A 21319-nucleotide genomic window follows, 5' to 3' on the forward strand; every position below is an offset into this window, starting at 1 on the left:
AAGTCTTGTTTATGACACCGACAATGCACTTCAAACTGTGCGCAGCATCTCAAAAACTATACAACCTTTGAATAAAGTCAATCAAGTTCATAACATAGGCTGTATACACCAGTTGAAAACTGAATAACTTTAAATTCAGAGATGGACCTGTCTCACGAAACGACTTTAGTCTACCTTTGGGGACGCTCCCAGCATGCAGTTCACCTGCAATGAATCGTTTGTTTTCACTTTCACTTTGGGGGAGAAGCCGCCGCTGACACAGGTAAATCCACATTTAGTTATTATAAATGCAAAATATATACAAGTTATACACTATATATTCTTTATCAATTCCCTAAAGCGTGAACGAAACAGGCCTAACATAGTTAGGAATGACTAAAAGTGCACTCTTGATATGTTCTTGAAATGTAGGAAGCACGAGGGTCCTACTAGGGAGGCAGTTATGTTTCCCTCTCATCATAACTGCTGTTTCTAGTGATCTGATCCAACATCGTATTGGATCAATCGAATATGATTCCCTCCCGTGGCGAGGGGGTGGGTTCGAGCTAGGGGTTGTATGACGTCCGACGACCTGCACTGACCCACACATACCTCTATCCCTGGGTCGGCTTAGCTCAGGAGGAAGAGCAGTTGTCTTGCAACCGATAGGTTGATAGTTCGATCCCCAGCTCTTCCTAGCTGAGGGTTCATGTGTCCCTGGGCAAGACACTTAGCCCTAACTGCTGCTGCTGAGCTGTGTGTCGCTTTGCACGTTTGACTCCGCCGTCAATGTGATCATAACTGTAAGTCGCTTTCGATAAAAGCGTCTGCTAAATGCTCTAATTGTAATTTATATGGTCTTTAAACCACTTCTGTTGTTAACTTTTTTCCGTTTGTTACGGAGTTGGACTTCTCATAGCTATACCTCAGCCTGAACAGCTTTTTTGTTAAAGCGTTTTGAATGCCTTCAAATGTAAATATGTCTCCAAACATATTTAACATAACATGTTATATAATGTTAAACTGCTCAATGAATTCCAAAAGATGTCTGAATCTAGCATGTGTGTTTATTATTATTACTATCCGTTTTAAGGTGGATGTAACATCCAGTTCATCCATTTTTTCAGTCTTGTATGGTGTTGCACATTCCACTGGGAATTAAGTGATTTCCCATTATCTGCTTTTATGTTCAGTTCGGTGCCTTATAATCAGTGCCAGGTAATCAATTTCAGATCATCTTGTCACCAAAATGTCTATTAAACAGACACATGGGTTCTGGAAATCCTCTGCCCACATCCATGTGCAGACAACTACGAACCAAATATCTGGTCTGACATGAGCTGAAAGTAAAGAGACTATCTGACATCTACTAGTCTTGTCCTTTATTAAATATGCTAATGTATGAATTAAAAGCTTAATAAGAAAGTGGGTTACCAATTGCCATAAAATATTGGTTATTTTACTTTAGGTTGTTCGGATACATTTGATGCATGATAATGAGATCAGCAGTTTCCTCTTTAGCCTCCATTGCGTTGAGGTTTTCGTAAAAGACGTTGATTTCCGGATCTCCCAGTAGTGGACTAGATGCACTAGTGGCTACCTAAGAGCTACTACAGATGTGGCCAACTGCTCTCTGAAGTGGGGTCTTACGTACAGCAGCTACTTGAAAAAAATCTAAGGCAGAATCGTCAGTAAATGGAGGTTCCACTGGCTTGCTTGCTTCTTCATAATAGACATTCAGATCATCCCCATATGGCTCCTTCCCTCCTAGCCTGGAAGTTTTCAATTTTGGCATCTGCTGCAACTATCCATGCTTCCTTTTCCCCTTTTTCCGACCTATATTTTATAATAGTTTCCTCCAACTGTAAGGCATGTATGTCCTTTAAAGCAGCAGATTGAAACTCAAGAGCTGCCTTTGAGCGGATGGCATCCTAGCAGCAGTTAGAGAGCCAGTGAACCTGACCCAGCTCTTCCACTCCTCAGCTGCTCATCTTCATGGATGTTTAATAATACGTTTTTGCTCCGATGTTAAGCTAGGAGGTAAGGAGCTAATGTGACTACTTGTCATAACAGTAAGAAAAGCACTGCGTTGTGTTTTTTTTCAGCAATTGACCCCAGTGTTTCTTTGCCAGAGAAAGGCCCCCCCCTTAGGCTGTTTCTTTTTTCAATGCAGGATCAAACTTTGTGATATTCTGCTGTTGTACCTCACAACCCCAGATTGCTAAAATAAACAGTGTTCTCCTTTTCCTACTGTAACCCGTAGGAGTGGTGTAAACCCAACGTTTCGTCGCCATCATGCTAGCTGTTCCTCTCCTCGTACTCCTCCTGCTGGAGGCCAGCGCTCCCTCCCTCGCGGCACAGCTACCGGGCAGCGACGCTGTCGGGACGCCTCCCCCGGCCGGCCAAGCCTTCCCCTGGGAACGCATGAGGCTCCCCCAGACAGTGGTTCCCCTTCACTACAACCTCACCATCCACCCCGACATGAACACACTCCACTTCACCGGCGTGGTCCACATCGACCTGGAGGTCCTAGAAAACACCACGACCATCGTCCTCCACAGCAGTGAGCTGCTCATCTCCAAGGTGACGCTCCTGGTGCCAGGGGCACCTCCGACCCCCCTGCGCTTCCTAGAGCACCCTGCTTCTGAACAGTTAGCTCTTCTTTCCGACCGGGTCCTCGTCCAAGGCAGGATGTATGACGTTCTGCTGGAGTTTTCCGCCAACTTGTCAGATAACTATCAAGGCTTCTATAAGAGCAGTTACCGTGCGAGCAGTGGGGAGATCAGGTAGGTGACTATCAGTCTATGTTGTGGATATACAACACTTCCGTGGTGATGTTGACCAAATATGTAGATTAAAGAAGGGCTTCAGCTGTACAACTGAAGTACTAACAGCTTGACCTCTATTCCCCAGGTACGTGGCCTCCACCCAGTTCGAGGCCACCAGCGCCCGGGCAGCCTTCCCATGCTTTGACGAGCCGGCGTTCAAAGCTAACTTCACAATTCAGATCGTACGAGAGCCACGCCATATCGCCATATCCAACATGCCCAAGGTACATGAGGGTCAGACCTGCTATTGTGTCCACTGTCTGGTTGCTGTGATGATGTTATTGCTGTGGCCACGGTGGGACCTTGGGGAAAGTGTTACTCTGGTGTTTGTGGACGTTTGTGGTGATGATGGCAGCATATCACACCGCTTTGATGACTGTGTTGTTGCAGTGATTGTGTTGTTCCACTCGAGACGTTCTCCTCAAGGTTGTACTTCTCTCACTGCTCCTCTTCCTCTCCAAGATAAACACAGTAGAGTTGGCCGGGGGCTTGCTGAAGGACTACTTTGACACCAGTGTGAGGATGAGCACATACCTGGTCGCCTTCATCGTGTCCGACTTCCTGTCTGTCAGCAAGACCACCCAACACGGGGTCAAGGTGAGCTGGAGGGGGTTACGGGATGACTGAGGAATCTTTAAATGGACATACAATTAACTCTCTAACCAAGTAGCCATCCCATTGGCTATCAAACCAATTAGTCATACAATGGAGGATCTGATTGGGTGGTTGAGTGTTTCAATGACGCATCTTGTCTGTTGTGATTTAGTCATACCGCCCCTTTTATTTATTGATGTGTTAACTGAAACAAAAAGGACATTGATGCACTGAAATTACTTGAGGTTACAATGAATTTGATGAAGCACAGTTTGCTGATGCTAAATGGACACCTTGATAACACTTAACCTCTTCATCGCTAAGTCTGCGGCTCAGGTTTTTTACGAATATAACCTACCCAAAGTGAACAGAGTGTGAAGCTGCTTTCACACCGCCACGCTGCAACTCGCTGCCTCCATTCATTTCAATGAGGGAAGGGCGGCAGAGGGGAGGCGGTTACAAAAGTGGCTGAAAAACAGAAAGCGGTTGCCGCCCACGTGAACGCGCACAGATTTTGCCCTACCGCTCAGCTTTCCCCGTGTCAAAACTTTCGGCGGCAGCAGCAGCCGCTTTTGAAAACGCCTGGCCCTTCACACCTCCGCACTGAACCCTCCGGCAGCGTGGCGGTTATAAGGGCGGTTGCCGCGCGGCGGTGTGCAAGCACCTTCAGTGTGTGAACATTTGAAAATGTGGCATCCCTCAGATTTCCGTTTACGCGTCACCAGAGAAGATTGACCAGACCTCCTTCGCATTGGACGCTGCGGTCAAGCTGCTGGACTTCTACGATGACTTCTTCGACATCCCCTACCCGCTGCCGAAGCAGGGTATGTGGTCTGGTCCCTCGTCATGATTGGTGTACAACCCTTTGCCATCATTATAAATGAATTCATAGAACTACAAATACGAACCTTGTGGTAAAAGGGCAAAGACAACTTTATATGGGTGTGAAATAATGCAATAGTAATATGGTTTATAATATATATAACAGCTTTGGACTATTTAAAGATATATCCTGCTCTAAAACGTAACAAAAATTCATATCAACAAAATCTATCATGTATTTGGAAGATGTTGGAAAATGACAATAGTACAATAATTCTGTAATGGTTTATGATTTGCTTGATGATTACTCGAGTCCCCCTCTGCACCCCTAGTCTCAAGATCTGTATGTTTAGGGAGAATCTTTTTTTTTACATTTATTGAGAAAAGATGAGTTCAAGTGAGATGTTATGAAGCCCTTGTCTATATCCCACAATATATGTGGAACAGAAAACGAGGCACTAATAAAAACAATCTTTCATCTGCAATTAAAAATGTTCATTCTGTGAGAGACTGTAAAAACGCCATCTAGAGGCTCCTTGTGTCTCTGAACACAGAATAGTTCACAAAGTAGCACACTATGTTCAGAAAGACCAAAATTAAAGTTTACACCCCTAAGATGTCTTTAGGAATCAAGAATCTGTTGTGAATGAAACTCCATCCATCGGACACCACCTACTCCTCAGCCATGCGTGGCAGAGTCCTTGTTGGGACTCCTTCTATTATCACTTTAAGTAGGAATAATTATATTCATTGTATTGAGTGAGTGCTAAAATCATAGTCCCATTTAGTCTTTTCCCTTTTTTCCCCTCTTCAAACAAGTTAAAGCCAGCACAGTCGTAGTTGTATGTCTAGAGCAGAGTAGAGGAGATGCAAATGTACTCGAATCGATCCAAATAGATGTTGTGTTGTTGATCCCTGCAGACCTGGTGGCCATCCCAGACTTCCAGTCGGGGGCGATGGAGAACTGGGGTCTGACCACCTACAGGGAGGCAGGCCTTCTCTTCCAACCCAAGTCCTCAGCCTCCGACAAGCTGGGCATCACCATGGTGATCGCTCACGAATTGGCCCACCAGGTAACCTTTCACCTGGATCACTTGATAGGGATATGGAGATAAAAATGAAAAAAAAATACTATTTTAAATGTACAATATGCAAGATTTGTTATTTTATGCTAGCTCCAGGCTACACTTTGATGAGGTAAGACATGAGATTCCTGTACGTTGCGGCAGAGTCAAAACAATGAACAAAGATCCCTGTAGTCTTTATGTGAGAGTCTACCTGAAATAGGTTTCAGCACCTTTTTAAAAGGATAAATATATTCCTGGCTCAGGTACATAATACGGAGCAGTATTATGTATGTGTGTTTATGTGTGTGTGTGTCTGTGTGTGTGTGTGTGTGTGTGTGTGTGTGTGTGTGTGTGTGTGTGTGTGTGTGTGTGAAGCTAGTATAGGAGATGTTTTTTTTAGTTAGCAAGAACTTCAGGTTTCATGTACCAAAGAGCCATGGCATGATGGTGCTTCATGCTGCATCACATGCTGACACAGACACATTAATTACCACTTCAGATGGCTGTAGATCAGCCTGATCAGGGTTTGATTTGATGGAGAATGCATTGTCTCTACAATCCAAAACCCATTGATCCACATACTCAGCTACAATGGTAGTCATTCAGCTAATGATTTTAGCTGAATGTCTTCTCTTTTTACTTTTTAATTGATATTTTTACTTGAACTATTAATATGATCACATTTCTAAAGCTCTGCTGTGTAACTTCTTCACTTTTCGTTTTTACTTTTGTTCAAGTAGCATTGAAGTTACTAAATGTCTAGATTCAAAGTAGTATATCAATGACTCGATAAACCCAGGGAATCTCTCAAATTGAATTTGGCCTTTGCCGACCAATGATGATTACTACTTAATAACGAGAGGATGTGATATTAAACGCATTCCTGACAAATATTTAGCAATGGGGAAAACAAAATGTGTTTTAATTTTATTAGAATCATAGCAAATACAGTACATCTCGATACTATATGGATTATAGACAAGATATATATAAGACATGATAGCTTGTAGTTCTTTTCATCTGTGTGTAAATTAACAATTTATCACTTAAAGAAGATCAAAATGAGTTTGCCATATCCAGGGGTGAGATGGCTAACTGGGTGTTCCTGTTGGTGTCTAGTGGTTTGGGAACCTGGTCACCATGGAGTGGTGGAACGACCTGTGGCTCAAAGAGGGCTTCGCCAAGTTCATGGAGTTTGTCTCGGTGGACATCACCTACCCCGAGCTTCAAGTGGTGAGAGCTCCTGAGACATGTAGTACTCAACCCTTCTACACCTTCTGTACATCTGGCACCTTCTATACACCTTGTACCTTCTATACACCTGGCGCCTTTTATACACCTTGTACCTTCTATACACCTGGCGCCTTCTCTACACTTGGCACCTTCTCTCCACCTGGTACTGGGTGGCATTAGTTCAGGAGGTAGAGTAAGTTGACTGGTAACCCGAAGGTTGCTAGTTCGATCCCCGACTTCTCCTAGCTGAATGTCGAGGTGTCTCTGAGCAAGAAACCTCACCCTGACTGCTCCGGACGAACTGGCTGCCTGCATGGTTGAATCCGCAGTCAATGTGTGAATGATTGGTTGTAAGTTGCTTTGGATAAAAGTGTCACCAAAATCCCCTCAATGTAAATCCCCTAAATGGTACCTTCTACACACCTGCCACACTCTCATCAGGCAGGAAACAAATTTCACTTCCCTAACCCTCCACCTTTCTGACCTCTTCATTGACTTGTCCCTCCTCTCATAGGATGACTTCTTTCAGGGCAAATGCTTCAAAGCCATGGAGGTCGACTCTCTCAGCTCCTCCCATCCCGTCTCCACCCCGGTGGAAACCCCCTCCCAGATCTGGGAGATGTTTGATGACGTCTCGTACAGCAAGGTGCCGTCCTTTTTTAACCCTTATCGAAGGGTTCCAACATACAACAGAATGTACCACATTTATATAACGGAATATATAACACAATGTAAACCATTAATATAACATAACATACAACAGAATGTACCACATTTATAAAACACAACATACAACAGAATTTACCACATTTATATAACGGAATATAAAACACAATGTTAAACATTAATATAACAGAACATACAACACAATGTATAACATTCATATATAATGTGGATGTTAATGGATGTTTCAGAATGTTGGTCATGGGGTTAAGCCAATTAAGATTGAGGGACTTCATTTTTAGATCAAGTCAATCATCAACGCAGGCTTGGCCGCTGGCAGCCCGGCCGCGGGCTTCGCAGCCCGGCCGAGGGCTACTGAAACGCCAATATAAGCGAACAGTGCCGCACTGTACCGCAACGAACAGTAGCGCACCGCTCGGTGGAAACGAGGCATACGACTGAGCGGGTTCGTTGGTTCTCGTAGCCTAGACTTGAGGGGATAAACCCCTCCCTCCGGGCTGCTCCACAGCCAGGGCTTCAGCTTATTGGTTCATAGCGCAGCCATGAGCTATGAACAGATCTAGGTGGGATCCAGATCCCTTAGCTAGTCACACCCACTCAGAGGAGGACTTTCCTCCTCTCTCCCATTGAACCCCATGTTATTCACCGGCCGCCAACATTTGTCAGGGAAATGAATGGGAGTCAATGGAGGCTGAGGGAGGAACGTGAAGTCCTCCCTGAAGTAATTATCAATAGGCGATAGGGAGAGCTAATGTCCCTTTACCGAGGGAAAAAAACATTACATATACAAAGGCATTAAAGTAGTCATATTGAAGGGCATTCATTCATTACAGTAGTCTGGGCAATCTACATTTATTGTTCTCAACAATGTTAAGGAGGATCTTCCTCCCTCTCCTCACGGGAGAAGCCTCCACTGGTCTGTGTGTGTGAACGCAGGGGGCCTGCATCCTGAACATGCTGCGGGACTTCCTGACCCCAGAGGCCTTCAATGAGGGCATCATCCGCTACCTCCGTCGCTACAGCTACCAGAACACCGTCAACAGCCACCTCTGGCAGAGCCTCTCCAACGTGAGTAGGCGTCCCCACCGTCCTCATGTGTGTGTTCTTCCAATTATTATTTTGTCCTGTTCGTACTCTCAAACAAATATCATGATCAAATTACAGTTTATACTTCTTTTTTTTATGATGATCAATCAAATGAGAATTCTGTGAGGCTTTCTTTGTTTTACGTTGTAAGGCAACAGGATTTCTGGACGTAGAGGTCAATCGTAGCCAAAACAACGTGTCCTAATGTGGTTACATGCGAGTCAAGGAGTTGTGTGTCCCCCCCAACAGGTGTGTCAGTCCGACCAGTTCGAGGTGGGCGGAGTCCAGCAGAAGGCCTTCTGCTCCGAGGGGAAGCTGCGACCCGGGGGCTTTGTAAGTACCGACGTACCTCCATTCTCTGACAACTTTAGCAGCCAGGGAGGTAGAGCGCTTGCCCCCCCATGCTGGGAATATCCATAATCCTCTGCTGAATATGCCTCAAGATCAACGGTATTTCCTGTTCCTCCCGTTTTCTCGTTTGGCTGCTTTGGCCGGGATTTTGAAAATCGTGGAATGAACCTGTGTTTACGTACTGACACGGACGGTGGCAAAATGTCACAAAACTTTCCGTTGTACAACAAATGTCCGGCAGGCTTTGCATTGTGTGACTTCTTGAATATAAAATATATTATAATATAATACAAAAAAGAAACATGGGATTTTACTATAGAATTGTAATGATTGTGATCTTTTGAATGCGTGTGTACGTGTGTGTAGAAATGGTACACAGACGACGAGCTGGACGTGGGCACCATCATGGACACCTGGACGCTGCAGGAGGGCTTCCCATTGGTCACGGTGGAGGTGAAAGGTCGCGAGGTCAGGCTCCATCAGGAACGCTACCTCAAGATGGACGGTCCCGCCCTCAGCGACGGGTAAAGTCTACAGAGCTCACCCAGGGAACCCCTGCTCGGGCAGGGCCATTATGTCCAATAAAAACGTGCAGGCTGTTCAGAGAGACGATCCTCCGGTTTTTTCAGTCAACCAAGGTGTAATAAATGAATGGGGGTCAAACATCGATCAATCGATCTACAGAAAATGATTCTGATCTAATTAGATATTTGACTAATTGAGGACATTGTTAATGTATATTCTCCTACCTTTAGTTCATGGTGTGTTAAAAAAGATGATTCTTACTGTCATGGTCACCAAGGTCTTCATCAGCATTAATGCTGTGCGTCGATAGGTTCCTGTGGAAGATCCCGTTGACCTACAAAACCAGCCACTCAAACACCATCCAACGCTTTCTGCTGGAGAACAAAACTGGTGAGAACCCTGTCACTTTTGAGGTCAATGCCCAACCCATTTCATATTGTGCCACCAAACTGAGAATGATACAGAGTCTAAGTAATCAACTGAATTTATCAACTGAATGAATTATTGTTATCTTAGAAACACATTTAACCTCAACAACAAAGAAGACTAATAAGGTTAACTGAAATCTGATCCATATAAGGTCATATGGATGTTGGGGCGTGCATTATGTTTAGTAAACAAAAACTGTGACTTTAGATAGGCTGTGAAATATATTTATTCAGACCTATGCTTTTAGGGGCGACTAACGTTCCCAGATTCAAACTTACTTGATTTGGGCAACTAAAGTTGGGTTCATGACACCAAGTTTCTCATTATGCACATTTAATTAGATACAATAAAAGTATCCAGTAAAAAGAGGTCGAAAAACGGAATTATTACAGTTTTTCTCGATTGTATACGCTCAAAAAAATGGAACTATGCACACAATTTTGAAAATTTTATGCTTATGTATCAACTACAAGACTCCAGACTGCTAAACTCCAAACATAATTCCACTATTTTCACATTTTTGCTAAACTCTGAGCACAAATGTCATCATTTAGCACACTTGGTTCACCTGGATCACACAAAACACAACAACGTATTACCAATAAGTCTTACTCACTTCTCACCTGTTCAAACTCAACTGGCAAAACACTTCAATCATGTGTCAGAGCATAAAAGAGACTCTGTGAGCTCTACTGTGTTGTAAATATGGTCCTTTGGCCTGATCAGGATTGGAGGTGGGATACATACTGATTTACATGTAGATCTGTTTCACCTCATTTATATTCTTATTTTTATTTTTGGTTGGCCTACGAAAAGCTTTTTATGCAGTCAGTTCAGCTGAACATTTTACTGTATTAGAGTAAAAAACGATATATTTGCTTTGTTACCTTTTTGTACTTGGACTGATTTCATCATAACATCCCCCGAAAGATAGTCTGAACATTTTCTTACCGTAGGGTTTTTCATTTTACTTATCAGTGCAATTACTGTACTGTAATTTACCCAAATAGGTAACATTGGTGTATTGTCAGAACAATGTTGCAGCATCAACTATAGATGTACAGAATGACTCTGGGAAGCTGGGATTGTGAGTTTTGCCCATTGGAGCTCATTGGATAGACAAATATGCATTGTATCCTATTCTGATACGATTGTGTCAATGCAATATTTATATGATATATTCACAGTACTGTATTACAATATGGCAACCGTCTTTATACTATATTTACCACCTAATTGCAACTTTAAAAAAGAAAGCTATTTCTAAACAATTTTATACATTGGAATATGTAACATGGCCTCATGAAACAAAACATATGTAAATAGTATTTTGATGGAAGTGTTTTGAATTGATCACACCAGTGTTTAATTGATGCTGTCTAAGAGATATTCATTTGATAGCTGTGTTTACTGTTTAGTGGAAAAAAACAGTTTTGAGAAGAACTTTTGACAAAATGTTTAACTCTTCTCAGGTTTGTGTTTTGAGAAATTGAGCTATAGTTTCAGAAAACATGTTTAAACTATTGAGGAAAAACTGTATTGTTATTATTTATGGGCTATTTCAAATCAAAATGGCTAATAGATCGGGACACGATTCGGGACCACTGACCGAGAACCACTGGTACATGGGCCCAACCATGGCTTCAGTCACGCTGACCCATTGCTTTCATGTCTTAGTGGGTCCAACGTGTACCTGTCCCTGCAGACGTCCTGTACCTGGAGGAGGAGGTGGACTGGGTCAAGTTCAACGTGGACATGAGCGGCTACTACATGGTGCACTACCAGGGGCAGGGCTGGAGCGGCCTGACCCACCTGCTGCAGACCAACCACACGGCCCTGAGCAGCAGTGACCGCGCCAGCCTCATCAACAATGTCTTCCAGCTGGTCAGGTCAGGGCTCCCCTTTTATCACATTTACACTTCCATTTAGGGCATTTAGCAGACGCTTTAATCCAAATCAATTTACAAAGGTTCATTCACATACATTCACACACCGACGGCGGTGACATCCACACAAGGCCACAGCCAGCTCGTTAGGTCTCTTGCTTGGGGACACCTCGACCCTCAGATAGGAGGGGCTGGTGATCGAACTAGCATCATTCCGGTTACCAGACAACCTGCTCTACCTCCTAAACTAAGCTAAACTGGGATGGCAACAGATTATTATTTATTAATAGATTATCTGCTATAATAATTGCTATGTGGTCTCTCTTGCAAATGAGATGCCTCTCTGAGACTCACCTGAATAAATAAAAGGAGAACTTTAAGTACTTACATTTTGTAAATTTACATTTACATTTAGGGCATTTAGCAGACGCTTTTATCCAAAGCGACTTACAATAAGTGCATTTGTTACAATAAGTACATTTGTCATATACAAAATGTATGTTGTAAATGTACAGCGTCAAAATAACAACATTGATTAATCTCCTCTCACCACGCGGGACTTGGTTAAAGGTGTTGTTACCATCCCGTGTGTGTGTGTGTGTGTGTGTGTGTGTGTGTGTGTCCCAGTGTGGGCCAGGTGCCGCTGGACACGGCCCTGGAGCTGTCCCTGTACCTGTCCCGGGAGATGAAGACCTTGGCGGTCAACCAGGGCCTCAGCGAGCTGGTGCCCATCTACAAGCTGATGGAGAGGAGGGACATGAAGACGCTGGAGAATCAGATGAAGGTTCGCCCGATGCCAACCGTGTATAAGCCCCCACACAGTCCCCCAAAAGTTCTGATTCGTATTGTTTGCGGAACAGAATAGTAAGAAATATGCAATTAGTGAAAATACTGTGGCAAAACCCACCCTCTCCCTCGCTGCAACATACCTCCAGCAGCTCTGTTGTGCCTTGTTTCACTGCACATAACGATAACCCTATGCTTGAGAAATGTACATTTGAGAAATTACATTTTCAGAGGAATGTAATTAAGAAATATATGATTTTGTTTTCATTTTCGTTTCTTGAACCGGTTCAAATCCCTGGTACATACTTTCCGTCAGTAAGGGCTACACAAACAGTATTGACTTCATTTGGACATCCTGTTGCTGCTGGTTCTGTTCTCTACGGGGAACATCCACTGCATGTTGGGGCTGTGTGGACCGGAGGGGAGCGGCGCTGGACTGAACTAATAATGGCTTCAGTTAAAGTGGGTGAAATGTGTTCCTCTCAGGGCTACATCGTGGAGCTGTTACAGACCCTCATCGACCAGCAGACGTGGAGCGACTCCGGGTCGGTCTCTGAGAGGGTGCTGAGGAGCTACCTGCTGATGTTCGCCTGTGTGCGCAACCATCCGCCCTGCGTGGAAAAGGCCAGCAGGCTCTTCCACAGCTGGAAGGTCCTGGACGGCAACATGAGGTCAGTCTCCCCTTACCTGGTCTCCAACCCTGAACCCCTCTCTTTTGTCCTGATGTAAGGGCTATCTGGAAGGTAATCTGGAAGGTAATCTGTAAGGAAGGTCCACCCGTAACTTATTAGTGAGGGAACCTCACTTGCACCTGCCACTCTATGAGAACATTTCGATTTAAGACCAATCCAGACTATTTCTGACCCATCATGGCACCTCTTCTAGGCTTGGGCTGTCGTTTTCTTTCAGACCTTCCTCACTCTGTGTGGATGATGGTTTAAGCTGCCGCACCTGGCCGAGTCTGTTGCACACCTGTTTCACATTGAGTCATCAGTGTGCAACAGGTTAAACCAGGCATCACCACACACACTCAGGGAGATCTCCTGCATGGCAACATGGCGCATTAGGCTATTATGTACAAACTTCTACCATGAAATGGCTTCCTTTGTCTGGAGGAGCCCAGTAAGGTCCCCTAGGTGGCGTATAGCATTAGACATGGGTGGATGGTTGAACCTGTGCACACTGAGCAACAGTGCAGCCTCACCCAGCCCCAGAGTCCAATCAGTCTGACTCGGGCCAGGTGAGGCTGCTTAAAGCAACCCCCTCATCCACACAGACTGCCACAGCCACATACTTGTGTAGCCTGTACAACCCGATTGTGAGTGCCCTTCTAGGTTAAACAGCAGTTGGCACCCTCTAAGGGAAACTCTGTGTTACCGTGGGTGTTCTCAGCAGGACATCCACCCGTGTGAAAATGGACACACCGTTGAAATTATTATGTTGCTTATTATAGCTGCATATTACAGTATATTATGAATACATTTTTGAATCTCTGCAGACGAGGTTCCCCACAGGTTCAGGAATGAATGAACAGTCTTGTTAATGTTTGTCTTCTGCTCAACCCTAGTCCTTGCAAGATGTCAAGGTCTTCTGTGTTCATCCCTCCTCAGTCTCCCCAGTGATGTCAGCCTGTGCGTGTTTGCTATTGGAGCCCGCACTCCAGAGGGGTGGGACTTCCTGTATGAGATGTACGGCCGTTCCCCGGACACGTCAGTCAAGAGACGCATAAAGATGGCGCTCTCCATCAGCCCCCTGACGGACAAACTCCACATGTGGGTCCGCGTTATAGACGGTCAGATTGGCAGTAAAACACTGTTCTGGGCAATTCAGTTGTCTTCTTCCTTCCATTGCCTTTCAATTTCTCTGGTCTTTCAATGTCTCCCTTCCCATTGATGAGCTCTCACTCATGCATTTGTTTTTTGTTCTCTCTCTCTCGCTCTCTCTCTCTCTCTCTCTCTCTCTCTCTCAGACTGCTGGAGGAGAGTTTTCGTGGGGAGGTTCTGAAGACCCAGGATCTTCCCCATGTGGTGATCGCTGTTAGCATGAACCCCCATGGCTACAAGCTGGTATGGGACTTCCTCCGGGCAAACTGGCCGGCCCTGATAAAAAAGTCAGTCTGCCTCTCGTATCATGTCATTCACATGTGTTAGAAAGTGTTGACGTGGCATGGTGGCTTAATGGTTGGCACAAATCACATCACTGCAACAACAGGGGTGGAAGCCAACTGGAATCCGACTGGGGTCTTTCTGTGTGGGGATTATCAGAACACATACCGAAAAGCTTTGCTTTTCCAAAGTGCAGGGCCCATAGTTCAGACCTCTCAGAAAGACGGTCCATCTCAATGGGTAATCCTTCAACACAATTGACCTGTTTAATATACTTTTATTTGGCCGGATGCACAAAACATTGGCTTTTAGCATTGTTCAATGCACTGGCATGTTTTTGACGACTTCTTAAACATCCAAATGTGGAAAACTGTTATATATTAATAAAATAATAATCATATTAGCTTATAACCCTGCCACCATAAGCGTTAACTAGCTTCTAAAAGAGGATTGTATCATCTTATAAACACTTTCCATCAGTGATCTACAGTTGTTGAGTGATAATATTCAACAGGTTTTAATAATCTGATTTGTGCAGTAAATTACTTTATACATTTACTTTTGAAGTGAATTAATTTTAAGTGAATATCTTTGTGCGTGTGTGTGTGTGTGTGTGTGTGTGTGTGTTTGTTTTGTATTGTCTGAGAAGGTTTGGGGAAGGCTCAAACTCCATAGCTGACATGGTGACTGGAGTAACTGACCAGTACTCCACCCCACAAATGCTGAAAGAGGTGAGAACACACACACACACACACACACACACACAAAATAAGTAAACAGATTTTTAAACAATGTCTGGTGAACACACCTCCTATTTTGTCTACTACTATTGTGTCTTAACAAACCTTCAAAAGTAGCAATTAACGTTTTCAACGTTTGTCAGAATTCACATTTATCAAGGTTAATCCTTTAAAATCATTATCATGGACTCGTCTGCACAATGCAATTGTTCTTTCCTTCTTCACACCTAATACCTCAGGTTCAGGAGTTCTTTGGCTCCCTGACCAAGGAGATGGGCTCAGAGCTGAGGTGCATCCAGCAAGCGTACGAGACCATTGAGTTGAATATCCGATGGATGGACAAACACCTGCCCCTGCTGCAGGCCTGGCTGGACAAACACACGAGCACAGGCAACACGCAACATACTCCACACGAGGATCTTTAGGTCCATCCGTTAACACTGGCAATGGAAGTGGGTTGCCCACTGTGAAGACTACTGTCTAAATAGACTTTCCCAAAACATCCAACACTTATTGTCCAGCTTCATTAACAACTTATTTAGGTGTCCCACAAAGGACCGTCTGAGTTGCCCCCCTTTTTTTTCTTTTTTTTTAAACTCAGAATTCTTAGTTTAAAGTCTGAATTATGAGTTTGAAGCCAGAATTCAGAGATTAAAGTCAGAAATTTGAGAATAAAGTCAGAAAAGAGGAAAAGAGCTTGAACGGAAGTAACAGGGTTGTTCGGTTAGGTTGAATCTTGTCAGCAAATTTCGCCTCCCGTAACTTGTTTGAGCTTGACCATGCAAACCGCAACGTTAACTCGGATGAGTAAAAACCAACACAACCCTTGAATATTTGCCCTTCTCCAGAGGAGGCGGGGCTTACCTCCTGAGCGCCAACCTTTATTTCCACCACTTCATTCTCATCAACCATAAAGATAACCACCACTGCAACTCTTTACCTGTTGTGGAAGTACCAGAGATGTCAGAGAAGCCAACCCAGAGAACATGTCTGGGTTCATCACATCCAACGGAGGCGCACACAGCTCGGTGAACTTAACCGTCTTCTCCAGGAGCTCCGTCTGGATGACTGCCACTTCCAGTGCTCCTTGAGGCTGACTCTGGCCCAGTTTGATGACCTGCTAGCTGGGAGCGGTGACAGGATTTCTCACGGGCACACCAACTACAGGCGTCCCATCCCAGCTGCGAAGCGCCTCTCCGTCTGTCTCGGAATTATTTACAAATAATAAAACAAATAATTTGTTGATGGCCTCGCTGTTTTTTTTTTAATAACTGTAGCCTATTAGGCTACCCTTTTGATTAGTCTTGAGTGATTTCGTATACAATATGACAGCCTTGTTTCTCACCCTTAGAAAAATACCTTCTTCAAAAAGAACGCTTGTTTCTCTATAAGTGTATCCTTCTTGAATAGCTGGTGTTAAATTTTTTCTCTTTTTCTCAAGAAATTTGTGATGTCGAATTGAGATGTCATGTTTTTTTTAAACCCCTCTTGGAGAAATTTGTAAAAATAACATTTCGATATATAACAATAGCAACTGTAAAATCACCCTTCGGGGAGGGGGCGAGTTGTGTGGGGAGGGGCGCTCAGTGGGTTTTCCCCAAGGAAGTGTTCTCCTGGACACAGTATGACAGGTTGTGTGGTACACCCTTTGGTCTGCCTTGTCTGGAGTACACATGCTCCTTTCTGGAGCTCTTTGGGGAACTGCCAGCTCCAAGGGTTCTCCTACCACCATAAGCTGCCTTTCTCCGGGACACCGCTGTCGGTTGGACACCTAGGGTAGCACTAGTTTGAAGGAAGCCCCTTGGTCTTGCACAAACGCTAGATTGCACTTGATTGTTTTACCCTAAGGAAAACAATGCTGACTGTCAGTGTGGCGCTTCCCAAATGTTTCCACAAACGATTTCACTGGAGCAGTGAAGGTTGTATCCTCATGCAGCTTGCGCTTCAGGGCCCCAAAAATGTCTTCAAGCTGCTTCTCCAGGAACGCTTTCCCCTCAACTTCCTCTGATGTACCTAGACAAATTGAATAGCAAACAAATAAAAAGCTGCCTGTGTCAGTGCAAATGGAAACAAGTGGTTCAATGAACAGGCTTTGGAGGGTGAACTTACTAGCTCCTGCTTCCTCAGCTGGATAGGACTGGGGGCTGTCTGTATATAATGTAGCGGGCCAGTGGGTGTGGGGTTTCCACGCCACCAAGTTAAATAGACAAAACGACCCAACACAGAGCGCAGTTCACATTTAAAATTTACCTAGTAAACCAAAATCAGGGTGGGAAAAGGGTCATCCACCTCCTTTATGCTACAGCCCAATATCAGTCCAACACCTTCCACCTGTCTCTTTCTCGTGGGCCGTAGCGCGCTTCCAGGCGATCACACAGATCCTGCCTGTCCTTTGCTAGCCCTAGCCTTCATGCCTGTCCTTTGCTAGCTTCTTAAAGCCCAAGCACCCCTGCTTAATGATCCCCAGGCTTGCCTTGTTAAAGTGAGGAAGTCCATGTAAGGCTTGGGGGTGGAGCCAGCAGGTTGCCAGACCTACCACTCCCCTCACTCCTCCCTGCAGTCTGCCACAATAAATACATCAATAATTCTAAATCTTTCAAGCAGACTTACATGTTGCACATATGAAGCATTTCTCCAGTGTAACACACATGATTATCTTACTGCAACACCGTTACTACCTGAGATTGTCTTTGGAGCTGGTCCAGCTGAATCTCCATCGTTGCACCCACAGCACTCATCTTCTTCTTATTACAGAAAAATAAATGGAAGTTGATTATTTGAGCTGCAATAAATTTCACAGCCATAGCCTTGCAAATGCAAATACAGCTAGAATTAGATGTTTGTACTCACCCACCACAGCCTTGTCATACGCCAGTGTCACAAACCAGTCCTCGGGAGTGCAAACCAAAAAAAGAGTGGAAAGCAAACATTTGTTGTTGCATGTGTCAGTATATACTTCATCTAATAACAAACAATCCACAATGACTATGTCATTATCGTACACAGCAAATTTACTGGGATAGCATGTTTGAGAACGCACTGGTCCCAATAAAGTTGACCTGGCTACTGCTAGTGTCAATCTAACCTGGGACATTTTTTGTGGGTGGAATTTAATGTGAGAATGAGGCATATACAGTTTATCACTTACCATAGGCGAGTCCATGGAAAAGCTGCCTCAGAAGAGGTGTGCTGGTTTCAGGGACTGCCTCTGTGACGTTAAGTGTCTGCACAACTGCACGTTGGTGCTTGCATGGAGCACTGGTCACACCAACTGGACAAGTAAAGCAACTTGCTACAATATCATCCCACTGAAGATACAAATGGGCGTTTTCGTGTGGTGGGGGATCTCGTTTACGCAGACTGGAACGCCCCCTTCTTCTTCTCTGCGCCTTTCTTGCTGAACTTTTTTAAAATGTCAAAGTATACTACTGCGACTCCTTAATCTGACTCCGTAACTAAGGAGGCCCCTTGAGCAGTCAAAGTTCTCATAGTCTCATACTCGTAGTGGGGGTTATCTCAGCCATGGTTGAGAAGGAATTGGGGGAAAGGAACTTTGGCTTTGACTCTATGAAGTACATGCACTGCGACATGGAGGAGAAAGGGATTGTTGCCCGCGATTGTCTCCCGCCGGAGCCCCGCTGCCTTGCGGCGGTGGTGCCTCGGCGCTGCCCCCTGCCTGCTGCCGAGGCGGTGGTGCAGCCTGTTCATCGATGATGATCAGCACACATGTATGGACATACCTTTAATGGGAATTTGTCTTGAAGTGTTCACCCATACCACACAGTTGACATCGATGCACCAACATAGGCACCATATATTGCACATCACATAAGCATGTCATTACGTCTGGCAATGTTATTTTATTTTGGAACTGAAATGATCATGGCTGATCTCAAACAAGCAGTTATAGGTGATGTGTTGAGAGATAAATTAAACACGACTAGAGATGATTTGGATGAGAGACCAACTAATAGACCAACCTGTAGCAGAACTGGAGGTCTGGAACGACAGACCGGTCAGCTGCTACAAGGAAGAAGTTGTCCCCGTCTTCCTCCTGCAGGTCATACTTCAGAGTGTCCAGGGCAGATGAAGGGCAATGACCTTGCCTAAACAACTCAGAGCCTCACATTGTCCCCGTATGTCCCTGTTTGTCCCTGTATGCTACCCTTCCACGCTGCACTTACTCTGTAAGCGTTATACCTCCCTGAATGAGGATAGGTTCTTGCTTTCCTCCACGTTAGGGTGGAGGAAGTCTGGAAATCCACCAGCCATTTGTCCACCTCCTCTCTGGTCTCCATTCTCCCTTTGAACTCTGCTCTGTATCCATTTGCATCCCTGCTCGACTCAATCTTGCAGAAAAACGTTCTGTTATTCATAATGTTAGTGAAAGGACAAGGACAAAGTCACTCTGTGTTGTTCTTCAATGTTATTAAAAAAAGTATTAAGTATTACTCTCAACCATAACTGAATTGTTGAGAGCAATTAATTACTCTCAACCATTCACTTATTCCTAACCTCAAGCTCTGGCAACTGCTACACGTTGCCAGGTGTCTGGCAAATATGGCACCATTTACCCGTCATACTGATGATAGAGTTGGTCTTTCTAAATACTGTGGGGCAGGTTTTGGGTCAGTCATACTGTCATATTTGCGACATATTTGCGAAAAAAACAAACACTTATTACAACCGAGATACGTGTAAAAGCATCTTCTACACGCTTCTACACGCTAAATCGACTTCTACACGCTAAATTGATCCTTAACGGTAGGCTTTGCATGGTCGTCCTCTGCTGAGTAAATCCACTTTCACGAATTTACCTCAGACTGACAATTTGACAGTAGTAACAATAAGTTATTGTTGACAAACCAATAACCATCATTTCATTTACAAGTTTCATTTACAAGTTGTTTCTGGCAAGAAAAGACATTGGGGTGGTGACGTGTGTCACGGACCAATCACATTGGGGTGGTGACGTGTGTGACCGACCAATCGAAGCGTGTCTTTTCGGGGTCTTGGCGTGGCCATAGTAGGCTTCGTAAATTCGCCTACGGTGAGTGGTAGTTTCATAATTGTTGAGTCAAAATCAAAACATATTTACTTGCATGTCACAAGTCAGCTGAATTAATATCACTTACTACAGAGTATGAACCCAAAATAAACGTAGATTAGCCTGATTTGGAGTAGTTAATGTTATCTTTAGATGATTAAAATGTTGTATAAGAGCTTTATCCCCACATCACCCGTAGAATTACTACAAGGTTGCTAAACACATTCAGTACGTTTACATGCACCAGTTATCCAATTACAGCCATAGTTCGACTATGCTCCTCAATTGGACAACTGCAATTGTCCGAGTATACATGGCGGTGAGAAAATCAGTCAGACTAATGTGTATACATGCATCTTAAAAATCCAATCATAGTCTGACAAATCCAATAATTTGGTTTTCTCGAGTGTCATGTAAACACACTGATTGTGTTAAAACCAGTCTGACAAGATCAGAAACTGTTGTTGTGTGTAAGTTTTTGAACTGTGAGTCAAACTTTTCAAAGTAAAATGAGCTCTTATTTTATCCACCAGGGCAGCCATATCAAAAAGATTCTACTTCCAACACATTTAATGTAAAATACCACCTACATCACTAACAGCTTCCGTGTTGGGGTCTCCACTGTCTCTGGCATGGTTCCCGATGTTGCCACTGATATCTGGGTCTGTCTTGTAAGGGAGTTCATGGCTGTGCCCACCAGAGATGAGTGGGGGTCAATTGCAGGGAGGTTTGAGGAGTGGTGGGATTTTCCTCTGCTGTGGAGCACTCGATGGCACACATGTTGTTCTCCTCCAAGCCCCTGCTCACTAAGGATCCCAGTTCTACAGCTACAAGGGAACATTCTCTCTAGTTCTCTTGGCAGTGGTGGAGGCCCAATATTGTTCCAGGATTATGTTGTCAGGGTCTTCAGAGGAACCAGTGATGGTGGGATTCTGGCCAACTCTGCTTTTGGTGCAGAGCTATGGTCCGGCAACCTCACGCTGCCTGCTGACCTGCCAGCGTCAGGCCATCAGCTCACATTCATATCACAGAGAACTTTGTCTCTATTTCTATCAGTATTATTATGAGGTGATACAGCTTTAACAAGTTATGTCTACACTGCACTACAACACTATAACAAAAAGCATGTATGTGTAACATTCAACAGCATTATGAAT

The 21319-nt window shown here is 44.3% G+C and overlaps 1 protein-coding gene across 6 annotated transcripts; it reads left to right on the forward strand.

Annotated features, from left to right (window-relative positions):
• Positions 1 to 227: 227 nt before the first annotated feature.
• Positions 228 to 16340, forward strand: LOC307085875 (endoplasmic reticulum aminopeptidase 1-like). Of its 6 annotated transcripts, none has more exons than XR_013812386.1 (19): positions 228 to 262; positions 2243 to 2765; positions 2893 to 3031; positions 3270 to 3404; positions 4105 to 4225; positions 5145 to 5296; positions 6410 to 6523; positions 7038 to 7169; positions 8144 to 8275; positions 8543 to 8626; positions 9011 to 9168; positions 9480 to 9559; positions 11304 to 11487; positions 12055 to 12268; positions 12757 to 12941; positions 13881 to 14042; positions 14240 to 14336; positions 15025 to 15106; positions 15355 to 15494. XR_013812386.1 is itself a non-coding variant. In XM_079750782.1 (19 exons), exons 2-19 carry the CDS (start codon positions 2275 to 2277, stop codon positions 15538 to 15540), a joined length of 2892 nt encoding a protein of 963 aa, XP_079606908.1. In that variant the 5' UTR covers positions 228 to 262; positions 2243 to 2274; the 3' UTR covers positions 15541 to 16340. The 6 variants fall into 6 exon arrangements, 3 of the variants coding, with proteins under 3 accessions (XP_079606908.1, XP_079606910.1, XP_079606909.1); XM_079750782.1 differs by having other exon boundaries at positions 14240 to 14380; positions 15355 to 16340; XM_079750784.1 differs by having other exon boundaries at positions 12112 to 12268; positions 14240 to 14380; positions 15355 to 16340.
• The last annotated feature ends 4979 nt before the right edge of the window (positions 16341 to 21319 follow it).

Source organism: Pollachius pollachius (genome assembly GCF_949987615.1).
Source record: "Pollachius pollachius genome assembly, chromosome: 1".
NCBI classification, from domain to species: domain Eukaryota; kingdom Metazoa; phylum Chordata; class Actinopteri; order Gadiformes; family Gadidae; genus Pollachius; species Pollachius pollachius.